At 53.8% G+C, this 12,878-nt stretch overlaps 7 protein-coding genes across 7 annotated transcripts; 4 read left to right on the top strand and 3 right to left on the bottom strand.

The window, feature by feature from the left end:
• Positions 1–341: 341 nt before the first annotated feature.
• Positions 342–1,334, top strand: COL26b_009519 (uncharacterized protein; the record flags this gene model as incomplete). Its single annotated transcript, XM_053182247.1, has 3 exons — positions 342–416; positions 482–696; positions 785–1,334. 3 exons carry the CDS (start codon positions 342–344, stop codon positions 1,332–1,334), a joined length of 840 nt encoding a protein of 279 aa, XP_053033830.1.
• A 1,424-nt stretch (positions 1,335–2,758) lies between these two features.
• On the top strand, positions 2,759–4,182 carry RNR2 (Ribonucleotide-diphosphate reductase (RNR), small subunit; the record flags this gene model as incomplete). Its single annotated transcript, XM_053182248.1, has 3 exons — positions 2,759–2,788; positions 2,892–3,149; positions 3,229–4,182. The coding sequence occupies 3 exons, from the start codon at positions 2,759–2,761 to the stop codon at positions 4,180–4,182; spliced, it is 1,242 nt and encodes a 413-aa protein (XP_053033831.1).
• A 558-nt stretch (positions 4,183–4,740) lies between these two features.
• Positions 4,741–5,295, bottom strand: COL26b_009521 (uncharacterized protein; the record flags this gene model as incomplete). Its single annotated transcript, XM_053182249.1, has 2 exons — positions 4,741–5,136; positions 5,224–5,295. 2 exons carry the CDS (start codon positions 5,293–5,295, stop codon positions 4,741–4,743), a joined length of 468 nt encoding a protein of 155 aa, XP_053033832.1.
• Positions 5,296–5,845: 550 nt separating this feature from the next.
• COL26b_009522 (uncharacterized protein) lies at positions 5,846–7,130 on the bottom strand (the record flags this gene model as incomplete). Its single annotated transcript, XM_053182250.1, has 3 exons — positions 5,846–6,639; positions 6,675–6,930; positions 6,993–7,130. 3 exons carry the CDS (start codon positions 7,128–7,130, stop codon positions 5,846–5,848), a joined length of 1,188 nt encoding a protein of 395 aa, XP_053033833.1.
• Positions 7,131–8,458: 1,328 nt separating this feature from the next.
• Positions 8,459–9,357, top strand: COL26b_009523 (uncharacterized protein; the record flags this gene model as incomplete). Its single annotated transcript, XM_053182251.1, has 2 exons — positions 8,459–9,059; positions 9,119–9,357. The coding sequence occupies 2 exons, from the start codon at positions 8,459–8,461 to the stop codon at positions 9,355–9,357; spliced, it is 840 nt and encodes a 279-aa protein (XP_053033834.1).
• Positions 9,358–9,526: 169 nt separating this feature from the next.
• COL26b_009524 (uncharacterized protein) lies at positions 9,527–10,775 on the bottom strand (the record flags this gene model as incomplete). The annotated part of the gene is made up of 2 exons (XM_053182252.1): positions 9,527–10,631; positions 10,693–10,775. The coding sequence occupies 2 exons, from the start codon at positions 10,773–10,775 to the stop codon at positions 9,527–9,529; spliced, it is 1,188 nt and encodes a 395-aa protein (XP_053033835.1).
• Positions 10,776–11,962: 1,187 nt separating this feature from the next.
• Positions 11,963–12,776, top strand: COL26b_009525 (uncharacterized protein; the record flags this gene model as incomplete). Its single annotated transcript, XM_053182253.1, has 2 exons — positions 11,963–12,196; positions 12,249–12,776. 2 exons carry the CDS (start codon positions 11,963–11,965, stop codon positions 12,774–12,776), a joined length of 762 nt encoding a protein of 253 aa, XP_053033836.1.
• Positions 12,777–12,878: the final 102 nt, after the last annotated feature.

Genomic DNA, 12,878 nt, shown 5'->3' on the forward strand with positions numbered 1-12,878 from the left:
TTACATCATGGCCGTGGTTTGGTCCCCTGACTTGTCAAAACAGGAATTCTGGGCGCCCTCAACCACCTTACGTCGAAAGGCAACTTGGGTCGTGACAGGGACTCGGACCCTGCATGCATATCCTTTTCTCAGTTCCAGTGCTCGTTTGAATACATATACTCCAGCCTTCAACTTCTTGGAAGGCTTTACTGTTCCCCACCCTTCGTCCCGATGTAAACTTATTTCACACGGCAAACGTCGAGTTTCCTGTAGGAAATATCAGCGCCATTCGTGCTTTTCAGAACCAAGAACTTTACCAATCAGCACCTTTCTTGCCCGCGCAGTCGCCTCCAAACGCAGTCATGGCTAGTCTCATCGCCAAGTGGGTGAGCAAGAAGATCTTGGCGGAAAAGGTTGAGAACAAGTTTGGTCGCGAAGTACGTAACGGCGAATGTTAAATGAACTTCCACAAGTGCACTGTACTGACGTCTCAACCCCTCAGGATCCCTACTTCGAGACCGTTCCGGCTACCAGACTTGATGGTCGTCCCACCAAGAAAGTCAAAAAGCGCAGAAAGGCCCTCCCGCCGGGAATATCCGCCAAAGACGGAGAAGTCTTGACCAAGGTCAAGCGGCGAGCCTATCGCCTCGACATGTCGCTATTCAGCCTCTGCGGTGTCCGCTTCGGTTGGAGCAGCGTCATCGGAATCGTTCCTGCGTGAGTACCCTACACCGCCCTGCACATGCCCCACATCCCTACTTGGCACGTAAGGTATCTTCAACGGCGACTAACACCATGCTAACAGTATTGGTGATGCTCTCGACGCATTCATGGCCTTGATGGTGTTCAAGACCTGCAATAAAATTGAGGGTGGGCTGCCGGGTTCGCTCAAGTCCAAGATGCTGTTTAACATCATTGTGGACTTTGCCATTGGCCTGGTACCCTTCATTGGTGATATTGCCGACGCCGCTTTCCGCTGCAACACCAAGAATGCCATCCTCCTGGAAGACTATCTTCGCGAACAAGGCAAGAAGAATCTTCGACGGAGTGGAGCGCCCGTACCCGCAGTTGATCCCAGCGAAGCAGATGAGTTTGATCGCTGGGATGATGACCGCACACCACCCGAGTATGTCGAAGAGGAACCGCGCCGTCATGGAAACATGTCATCAGGTCGTGGCGGAAGCCGCCAACACTCGTATAACGGACGCGCCCCAGCTGCACCTGCTCCGGTTAAGACACGCGACGACCGGTCTGGCGGTGGCCGTGGTTGGTTTGGGTTTGGTCGATCGAGAGTGGAGGATGAGGAGACGGGCTATGCTGGCCGTGACCCCGGAGACAGGTCTTCTCGGCGTTGAAGTCTCAACCAGAAGTCGTGGCATCCAGAGGCCTAGAAGGGATGGCATCAGTAGGCAGGAAGACTTTAGTCATGAAGTGCCCTAGCGATTGGTTATACGGATTTTATTTCTCTTTTGGCTCGAGCTGGGCCAGAACCCGGCGTTCTCGCTAGCTGATGGTCACGCGCACACACAAGATACGAACTGGATGGTGAGATGCAAGCACGACACGATACCTTAGTTACATACCCACTTCACGATAGTAGGGCCGCTTTAGATAATTGACACAGCGCGTCGTTTTATAGAAGAGTGAACGCTTTAACGTAGTACGTAACACTTGGACTGTCCAGAAATGAGCAATCAAGCCGGGCCGCCCGTCCGTGCCCGCAGGCGGATGGGCCAGCCTCCCAGCGACGACGAGCAGAATTAACCGCGTCGACCTGCAATCAAGAATCATATGCCGGCGAGATTTGTCGATGCTTAGACAGAATTGCAGGGCGGTAAATCTTGGGAGGGCCACTTCGTCCCGCCCAAGCCCTGGGTCCTGGACGGATTAGGTGTTATCTGATCTGATCTGATAACCTAAGGGGAGTTCCAGACCAGGAGACCGAGAAACGTGTTGGTTCGTAACGCCGAGAACGAACATAGAACGAGTCGATGCGGAATTACGGATACGGGAATATTGGCACAGGACCGGGGGGGGGGGGGGGGGGGGGGGTGGCCCGGGCTGACGGGAGCAATAAGGGAAAACTGGCACGCGTTTGCTCGGCCGAAGCCCTCGGTAGGAGTGGTCTGGCATGCCGTGACGCCGTCCATTTCCTCCCAGTTGCCCCGGTCATGACATCGTTGCCTGGTCGGCTCGCTGGGGGTGGAACGCATGCGGCCACTCGAACGACGAAGCACGTTACAAATGGCTAGGTACGATGAAGAAAAAAGAGGGAAAAAGAGGGCTGGGCAAGACGCGTCCCGCTGGGAGCCGTCGGTCGTCACTTTTCTTGCAAGGGTGAGAAGTGGAAAAGTGCCAGCCGAGACAGAATCCTGCCACTTTAGCAGCGAAACGCGCTGGCGATCGCTGGCCTACCCCTGTTTGACGCGCTTTTAAGTGGAGCGAGGGGCAACGATCGTAGTCAGTGAAGGACCCAAAGCTGCCAGAGGTCCCGGCGCAAAGCAATTAGACCCAAAACCCGCAAAACACGAACGCGGGACCCCCTGCACCTAGCGACGCGTTTTCCACCACACGTGCTGCCCGGTCGTCTGGTACAAAAGCCTTTCAAAAGTCACCCACTGACATCGCGTCTACTTCTTTTCACACTCAACGAGAAAACACAACAACGCTTCATACGACCGCCGATATCCTCAATTCTTTCTCGCAGTCTTTTTTCTGGGTTTTCAATTCACCCATTCTTCAACGCTTACTTCCCCCTCTCGTCCGCGCAACCCTCGCAATGTCTGTTGAAGTCACTCCTTCCAAGCAGGTACGTCACGACTTGCGCTCTGGCGCACAACCGCAACCGCTACTTTACTTTGTCACAATGTGCGCGTATATGGATTTTAATGAACTAACAACTCAAATTCCAGGCTGCCGCCGCTCTCGATTCTTTCAAGATGGAGTCCCCCGTCAAGAAGCTCAACTTCAACAACGCCGACAAGGAGAACCAGCCCATCAGCTCTGACGTTGCCACCGCAACCGACATTCAAACCAAGCCCACTGAGGAGTCCACGAAGCAGCAAGAAGCGCCTGTCGTCGCCCCTGGCATCAAGGAGGAGGAGATGGACGAGCCTCTTCTCCAGGAGAACGGCCAACGCTTCGTTCTCTTCCCCATCAAGTACCATGAGGTCAGTCACAATACCACGCGTAATTGACGCGTAAAGTGGTTTTTCTCTCGAGAACCTTAATTTAACTCGTGACGCATAGATTTGGCAAATGTACAAGAAGGCCGAGGCCTCTTTCTGGACTGCTGAGGAGATTGATTTGTCCAAGGATCTCCACGACTGGAACAACAAGATCAACGATGATGAGAAGTACTTCATCTCTCACATTCTCGCCTTCTTCGCCGCTTCCGACGGCATCGTCAATGAGAACCTGGTTGAGCGTTTCTCTGGCGAAGTCCAGGTCCCCGAGGCGCGCTGCTTCTACGGCTTCCAGATCATGATGGAGAACATTCACTCCGAGACTTACTCCCTTCTCATCGACACCTACATTAAGGAGCCTGCCCAGCGTACCTATCTCTTCAACGCCATCGACACCATCCCCTGCATCCGTAAGAAGGCTGACTGGGCCTTGCGCTGGATCACGGACACAAAGTCCACCTTCGCCCAGCGCCTCGTTGCCTTTGCCGCCGTCGAGGGCATCTTCTTCAGCGGTGCTTTCGCCTCCATCTTCTGGCTCAAGAAGCGTGGTCTCATGCCCGGTCTGACCTTCTCCAACGAGCTCATCTCCCGTGATGAGGGTCTCCACACCGACTTTGCCTGCCTTCTGTACTCTCACCTGAAGCACCGCCCCAGCAAGCAGGTGATTGAGGATATTATCGTCGATGCTGTCAAGATCGAGCAAGAGTTCCTGACCGAGGCTCTGCCTTGCGCCCTCCTGGGCATGAACTCCAACCTGATGAAGCAATACATCGAGTTCGTCGCTGATCGTCTGTTGGTCGCTCTCGGCAACGACAAGGTCTACAAATCGACCAACCCCTTCGACTTCATGGAGAACATCTCTCTTGGTGGCAAGACCAACTTCTTTGAGAAGCGTGTCGCTGACTACCAGAAGGCCGGTGTCATGAACAGTGCTAAGAAGTACCAGGATGAGTCTGCCGGCTCTTCCGAGGAGAAGGGTGAGAATGGCGGCGACTTCTGCTTTGACGAGGACTTCTGAACTGGAGCGTGCGAAGTCGTTTATGTCCTTTTTCTTCCCTCTTATACCCTTGTACATTGCATTCGCGTGGTACTTGCCACAGCGATTTGTTTTCGCACTCCATCGCCTCTCTAATGAGTTTCGGCATAGAGTCGTTTGTTTTATCATATACATACACGGCGTTAGCGGGGGACACATTACACCTGGGAGTTGGATGCTCCCACGGGCTAGGTGGTTGGATGACGGTGGAAAATAGGGGGCATGGATGTCTTTGATGGATAATGTATTGGCGAGCACTATTTTCAGTAATTCAGACACGACAAACGAACAGATCCATTCATCGCACGTGACGGAAATGAAGGCTCTTTATTCGCCAGCCTTCTTTGACTTTCACTGATTGCTCTATCAGAACTCAGTCTGGGCCAAATGGATCGGTGTATCTCTTTGAAGCCCCCAACGCTTTTGTGTGTGTCTGTCAATTGCCATTTTCAACACGTCCACAGCCATGTATCATGAGCAACACGGTTCTGGCATACCTATCATTGCGTGTGCGGTCCCTGTATGCCATCTGTCGTTTTCTTATTTCTTGCCCTTCTTCTTCTTCTTTCCACCACTGCCACCCGCAGCTTGTTGAGGCTTCTCCTGCGCGCCACTCTTCAACTCAGCCGAGCCCACGCCCTTCTCCTCAGCAGGTGTATCAGCCACGGCTTCATCCTTGACCTCCGCGGGGGCCTTGGATGTCGCCATGGTGCGGCCCAGGGAGCCCAGCAAATTGATGAGACGTGTGACTTCAGCAGCCTTGGTCGTCCTGTACTTGAGCGCGACACCGCTGACGGGGTCGTATGTCTTGATCTCGAGGCTGCCCCTTGGTGGCTTGGCGGTCGCCGCGTCAGGCATCGTGCTGTCCTGCTCGTCGTCCGCCTTTGATTTTCTAGGCTTGACGTCCTTTATCGAGTATTTGGTTGTGATTCTAGTCTATGCGGTCGATGGTCGCGCAACGCGACACGGGTTAGTCGGGGCTGTCTGCAAGACTTGGAATGTAGAGCAGGGGAAGGGCCTCACGGTTGCTGGACGAGCTTGGAGGAGCAGCGATGACTGCTGCAGCCATTCCTGGCTGTTCTTGTATGTCGGCATCGTCGCGAGAGGGCGGCCAGAGCCTTGCACTGTACCGAGATGTGCGCGAATTCGGTCGCTATATTCGTCTCTCCAACGCGACCTAGGTACCTCTTTATGCTCGCGTGTCGTCTCGCGGTTTCGGCGGCTGTTCGCTAGATGTCGTGGGATTGTGTGTGTGTGGTTGAGTGACGTTCGTTGATGTGGACTAGCCGCGGGCGGTGGAGGATTGAATTTTGGTGGGGTCCAGCTAGGTAACCTGAGGTAGGTAGCTGCGGTCAATCCACACTGAGGCCATGGGTGGCCGTGATGAGGGGCAAGTCTAAACAGCACGTCACTGCTGCGAACCTGGGTCTCCAAGCCAGAAACTTGGCAAATGTTATTTGATTCGAGGATAGTGAGTAAATGAAGCGTATCCATATTCACATTGCGTTCAGTCGTATTTACGATAATTCTTGGCACGGAATTGTCTGAGTTGGGTATCTTGTCTTTTAAACTCCGAAAATGCTTGTCCCGGTCAACGCCGCCAGCTTGCAGTACTTCCTAACAACTCTGAACCATACCTTCCATCCTATTGGGGCGGGTCAGGCAGCCAGAAGACAACTTCCTGGTCAGCCGTCGCGAAGAAGTTGTACCGAGGGTTGAATGCCAGCACTGCCGCCTCTCGCTTGTCCTCCAAAGTCCAGGCGGGGTTGAGAGTCTTGGTTTCGTTCGGCGGCGCCAAGGTATCCCATACCAAGACATCCTTTTTGGTACCACTGAGCACAAATCTACCATCCAGCGAGAAGCAACATTCACCGCTGCTCTCCGCCGTGGCAGGATCAATTCTCGAAACACCATTGTAAGTAGCATTTACGCCTTCACCCGCAGCCAATCGTCGAGTGCCGCCTTCAGGCTTGCGGAGATAGGCCTTCAGGCTGCCATCAAAAGCATCGATGAGGAAGTGGCCACTCCCACGCGTGCCGACAAGCACGTGCTTTCCATCGTTCGAGAACTCCAGTTTAGTCCAGCCCCTAATCACAAATTGGGGGTCTACGTGTCTGCCCACATCGACCAGGTCGAAAGTCGCGAAGGGCGCCTTGTCGTAGTTGCGACAGTCGTACAGCAACACACTTCCGCTACTTGGAGAAGCGACTGCGAAAGTTTGTCCCGAGGGATCGTATGCGGCAAGGTATGGCGTATGGAGGAAAAGCTGGCCGCACCACTGCTTTGTGGATACATCCCACAGGCGGACTGTGTTATCCTGGCTGCAGGAGATGAAGTTATCAGCTCCCGGGTGCACTGCAATATCTGTCACACTCTTCTCGTGGCCCTCGAAGTATCTGATGAAGGAGTTGTCGTGGGTGGCAAGGTAGCGAATCTGGTCTATTTCGACTGTCAGCGTCTCCAGCCCTCCCTACCGTTACTCAAATCCTTCTCACCATTCTGTTTTGTGCTCGCATAAAGAATGCTCGAACTTGTATGGGTGAACTTTGCCAGCTTTACGCCATATTTCTTGCTTAAGAGACTCTTTTCATGCCGTCCCTCCTTCACATTGTAGATCTGAATGGTCTCGTCGCTTTCGGATGTCATCAGAAGCTCACCCGGATCGTCGAAGTCAAGCGAGAGAACATGAGGTTGCGGCCGACCGTCTTTGATGTCGTCCCTCTTGAATAACTGGAAGGAGGTGTAAGCGCCACCCGTTTCTGAATGATTGAGGGGTCACGGGACCTGCCTACCTTTGTAGGACGAAACGTCGAGACAACATCGCTCAATTGAGAAGTGTTATTTGCGTTCAGCGATCGCGTGATATTCAGCGAAGTTCCATTGGCAGGAGTAGAGTCCCGGTAGTCCAGATCCATGGGTGTCGAAGCCATGACGAATTGCCGGCTCTTTCAGTGCAATTGGCGTTGTGGCGGTGGGCAGCAGCGTCGCAGATCGAGCTTGTCAAGCTGCCCTAGGTTCGTTGACCCGGAGGCTTCAATGCCTTGGGTTGGCTTGGGAAACGACAACTCCGATCAGAGCCAAACTCTGGAGTTTTTGGTGGGTTTGTCGCAAGAAGGCGCGTGGACTGTTGGTGAACGCGGCGCCAGAGCAATGCGGATGCAGAAGACGCGATTGCGGCTGCGGCTACGAGGAAATTGGAAGCTCCAAGAGTTGGCGGGGCAAGGAGCTTCCAGGGGGGTCTGTGATGTCCTTGCTCTGTAGGTACGTACCTCGACTCATATCAGCCACGTCCTAACACCACGCGCGGCCGTAAAGCTAGCACAGAAGAATCCCCTAGCAAAGCTAGCAAGCCACGCCAGGCCAGTTGGCCCACAGAGTGCAACGACCTGCGATGACGACCGACTCTGCATTGCAAACTGCCTCACTGGCAATGGGCCAGCTAAAGCAACGCCCCCATTTCCGCCAGGATCCGGGGTACCGGTTTAGGCCGCTGCTGTCCGCCAACCCTGCCAATTGGCAGCTCCGAACGCCGGGATCGGCAATGGCTATCCACGGCCGTCGTCGCTGGACAAGAAAAATTCCCGTTTTCTCTTCCGCGCGCGGAGCTTAGTGAGATATGTACCCTACCTGCGACCCCCAGCAGCCCAAGAGTCAATTCGTCCTGTCTGGTGCCAACCCGACCTGTCCATATCATCATCGTGCATTGCGACTTTGTTGACTCAAAAAGTGCGCGACAACCTGGTGTTGGGCTCTGGCTAGAAGGAGTGAATATGTAAGACCTGCTCGCCGCTTGACTGCCTCGTTTCTGCTTCTGCGTTGTTTGGCCGGGCGTCAACCCACCGTGGTAGATTTCCAGCTGTTCCTTCGCGTTGCTAACCCCCATCGTGCCGTCTCCAGGTCCTAAGGTTCCGAACGGTGTCACTCTTTTACTACAATTTACCGACAACCCCGATCGCCATTGCAAATGCGATCAGCTTCACCTGCTTGATACCCTTTTATATTCTTATTCGCGCAGCAAGACCGGCGCAATGTCGACAACCTTAGGGCAAGTTGCGGCCCGCAGACCGGCAATCCGCGATATGGCGCAGCTAACCATCGAAACAGCGCCTTCATCGCCGGCGGCATTGCCGCCTGCGGTGCCGTAACGGCTACACATCCCTTTGAGACTGTCAAAATTCGGTTCGTCCCGGCGCTGCTTGCCCTCCCCCCCATGTTGGCGCTGCCGCAGTGCGCTGACCCCTCTTCGACGACATCTAGAATGCAATTGCAAGGAGAATTGAAGGACAAGGGACATCAACCCCATCAGTACCGCGGGCCTCTGCAGGGTGTATCTGTCATTGTCAGGAATGAGGGCGTTCGGGGCATCTACCGTGGTATCGGCTGCGCGTACGTCTACCAGGTCCTGCTAAACGGTTGCCGTCTAGGCTTTTACGAGCCCATGCGCCACGGTCTCGCCTCCTTGATCTACAATGATGGCAGTAAGCAAAGCTTGGGTATCAACATGTTCTGCGGTGCTGGATCGGGAATAATGGGAGCTGCTGCCGGTAGCCCCTTCTTCCTTGTAAAGACCCGGTTACAGAGTTTCTCTCCTTTCCTACCCGTCGGCACACAGCACAAATACCGCAACGCTTGGAACGGCCTCAGTTCGATCTACCACAACGAGGGAGTTCGCGGTCTCTACCGCGGAGTTGGCGCCGCCATGATTAGAACCGGTTTCGGAAGCTCTGTCCAGTTGCCCACCTACTTCTTTGCCAAGAGGAGATTAGTCCGCCATCTGGGCATGGAAGAGGGCCTTCCTCTGCACCTTGCCAGCAGTACTGTCAGCGGTTTCGTTGTTTGCTGCGTAATGCATCCTCCTGGTATGCGATCGTTCGATGATGAATATTATTGAATGAGTTTTACTGATGTTCACCGACAGACACAATCATGTCCCGCCTGTACAACCAAAACGGAAATCTGTACAAAGGAGTTTTTGACTGCCTGTCCAAGACCGTCCGCACCGAGGGACTGTTCGCCATTTACAAGGGATTCCTGCCTCACCTGGCCAGAATTCTCCCCCACACCATCTTGACCCTGACCTTGGCCGAGCAAACGAACAAGCTGATTAGGAAGCTCGAAGATCGCATCCTGCCTACGACCGCCCTGCAAAACCCGTGATTGAAAACCGATCTTGTACTTACTGAATCAGCGTTTGCATGTATGGAGTTCAAAAGAGCTGGATAGACTTGATGGACTCGTCATGGCCGGGGATGGCTGGGGTTCAGGAAAGCGGCAGGGAATAGGCCAAGCTCTGAGAAGGGGACGTGGGGATGTCTCTCTGTTTGATCTACCCATATATAGACCGTTCGCACCCGTAACATAATCGTCCTGCAGTTTCCTTGCGCCTCACATCATCCGGATCCTCGCCAATCTCTCCCTTCCACCTGGCGTAGCCATGCTCGTCCAGATCCATTCCGCAGAGTGCACACGTATCCCCGGCATTCTCTCGTATGAGCTTGCCAGTGGTGCGAACGACATTGGCGACAACCGATGGGTAGCTTTCTTCCACCTCTTCGAAATACCGGGTCATGACGTCCTCGATGCTTAATTCTCTATGCGACACGATAGTGCTGCTACTCGAACCCGCGTCTTGAATCAGCTCCCTGATCGGTGGTTGGACGAGTCCAGTATACGTAGTCACTTCCCGCTTGAAAACATCTCTCAATAGGTAATAGACGGGGAACGTCGTCTTCTGAGTTCCGCTGGCTGGCTGGCCTTCTTCCGACTGCTCCTTCGAGCGTGGAAACGTCGTGATGGGAACTTGTCCGTCATTCACTTGCAAGGGCACCGCAAAACCCCTCCCTTTCGCCGTCTCCGCCAGTGTCAGTTCGGCCAAGGCGGTTGTCGTGCAGCCAAGAAGCAGCGCGTGGCATTCCTTGTCTATGGCCAGCGACAGCAACAGATGCCGCACGAGCAGCCTCAAGATGTCCACCCTCGACGTCACAGATGGCAGCGCTTCGAGCATGGCTCTGACCTGCTGCGAGGGCTCGAGGTCCTTCTGCAGAGCCGGTAGTACAGACCAGTCTATCGTATCTAGCCTGAGAGCGTCACTCAGTGGCACGCATTGCATGGACAGGTTTGGAAATCTTTCCTCGTACTTGTCCAGCAATTGGCTCGCGGGGGACTTTGCCGATGACTGCGAAGTGCCCGATAGGTCCGTGTCGATGTGGATGGCGTGCACCTCATAGGCGACGCGCAACTTTCTGTCATGGAGGCTCTGGAGGTTCTTGTCCAGCACCTGTACCATGGCCGCAGACGAATACCCGAAGGAGAGACCGAGGAGGTACTTTCCTTTGGCGTTTGGCTTGTTTCCGATCTTCTCCTTGGCCTCCTTCCATGGCTTGCCAAGAGCCTTTACCACTCGCTGGGCAATGTGTGCCTCATAGCAGGCTCTGAGAGAACAATCAGCACGGGACGTCCAGAATGTAGTGGTGTTCAAAGTTGATAGCTTACTCGCACAGCGGGTCCTTTCTCACCGTCAGACCCGTCGGTATCTTGCATCGCCGGCAAGGTCGTGGCTCAGTGTTTCCGCTCATACTTGCGAGTTGGGCTGCGACGGAGATTGGGTTTGGCCTCGTTCGGCAGCGAAGGGGAAAAAAATTATCGGCCCGAAATGAGTGTATGACACAACAGTATTTAAGCTCGCCTATGGCCGTGTGCTCTTGTTGCGTGTTGTTGCAAATGCGACGGTATAGTTTTGGCTGTTTAATTGTGAAGAAAGATAATTCGACTTTTGGGTTCCGCCACTCAAAGTTGACTCACACAGTTTGCAGTGGGATTTTTTCCGGGCTAAGTTCTCAGAGTCCTAAGTGGCTTCTCACTTCACACCAGACGTGTGTTTGGGTTTCATCAACAAATTGAGACTACCAATAGCCAGATTAATTATTTTGCCTTTGCCTATGCTTTCCGCCACAAAATGCTCCTCGTTCATGGACATGACAATACCACCAATACATGCAAAACGCGGATGCAAGATGGCCACTTCGAACCGTGTCTTGCACAAACTAGACTCCTGCTCACGACCAATATATGAAGCGACAGAGGTCATGATGCAGCGTCCGTATCCTATCTGGAACCGACTCAAAGTTGTCGACGGGGTCCCAAATTGTTTTAGGCACCAGTTCGGTTTGAATCTCGACTAGTCAATGGCCCCGCCACCCTCGACCGCATGAAAGCTCAGCAGAAGAACCGCACACCACGAGCCGCGAGCCCTTTCATGGCTTGTGGAAGTATCATTGGCATCGCCTTGCTTTTTTTGGTTAATCTCACCCGGCTACTGTCAATTTTGCCCCATTCGGCGGGATGCTTCCCTACTTAATCGTCGCATATGGGCAGAAGTTGTTTTTTCGCTCTACATTCTTCACTATTGCCCACCGGCGAGATGGTTTTCGGTTCGTAGGTAGCAGGCATAAGGTAGGTAGGAATAGATGCACTCGCCGTCTGACTCATTCGGCGGGAGGTGCAGGTTGCAACTACCGTTTTCGGCAGTTCCAAACTCGGCTGGTTAAGAGGCACAGAGTCTCTCGCGAAGCCTTGTCTCGATTTCATTTGACGGTGTCTGGCTCGCCATCGACCAGAGTCGCGTCAACCCCTCGGGCTGCAAAATTCTCGCCTTCAATGAACAACTATCGCAAGAGAGCCTCACCCCGCTCGCTTCTGTCAACGACCACATCGACCTTCTTCTTCCCATGTTGTGAACACCAACTACGATCTGCTCTTTGCCATGGCTGCCGAAGATAACACATCTGAACGTATTCTGCGAGACATCAAGGCAGAATTGGCCAGCACACCATACAACTTCGGTTCTGCTCGACTGCTCACTGGAGGAACAGCGAATTTCATCTACCAGGCGCGCCTAAATCAACCTCTTCCTGACGGGACGTTGGAAGTGGCCATCAAGCACGGCGAAGGATTCGTCCGCCAAAGCCCAGACTTCAAGCTCACTACCTCCCCTTGCGTATGAAGCCCTCTCGTATTGTGCACTGCTTCTGACTCTAACCGCCACTCAGCGCATCGAGGAGTCTTGTCTTAAGTGCCTAGCGGCGTTTCCGCCGTACATAAACTCGGATGTCTCAGTAACCACACCGAAGTTATTCTACTTCAACAGAGACACCAACACGCAAGTGCAAGAGTACCAGCCAACCCCGCTCAGCCTCAAGCTCTACGCGATTGAGCACTTTGCACTCTTGGAACCCGCATTAGTAAGAGCTCAATGTCTCGAGATTGGTCTGGGAATTGGCCAATGGCTCCGACGATTCCACGACTGGAGCAACTCGCCGGCACAATCCAACTTGCGTGAGATTGCTTTGGCGAACAAGGACATGCAGTCTATCAAGCACTGGGCCAACTACCAGCAGCTTCCGAACGCGATGAAAAGACATCCGACGGTGTTTCGTGGTTGTGGGGACATCTTCAATGCCATCGTGGGAAAGTCGACCGAGGAGTTGGTAGACCAGAAAAGTCTCCAGGTCATCCACGGGGACTTCTGGACGGGAAAGTGCGTGATCTGGGTCAAACTTGTCAGCAGCATGCACTAATACTCGCAATAGCATTCTCTTGCAAGGGGTGCGGTGGGAATCGCGGCGTATGCATCTCTTTGTAGTAGACTGGGAGATGTTCCAGGTTGCCCTCACACCGTT

The sequence above is a fragment of the Colletotrichum chrysophilum genome, assembly GCF_026319265.1.
Source record: "Colletotrichum chrysophilum strain AFK26 chromosome Unknown scaffold_92, whole genome shotgun sequence".
Lineage (NCBI taxonomy): Eukaryota > Fungi > Ascomycota > Sordariomycetes > Glomerellales > Glomerellaceae > Colletotrichum > Colletotrichum chrysophilum.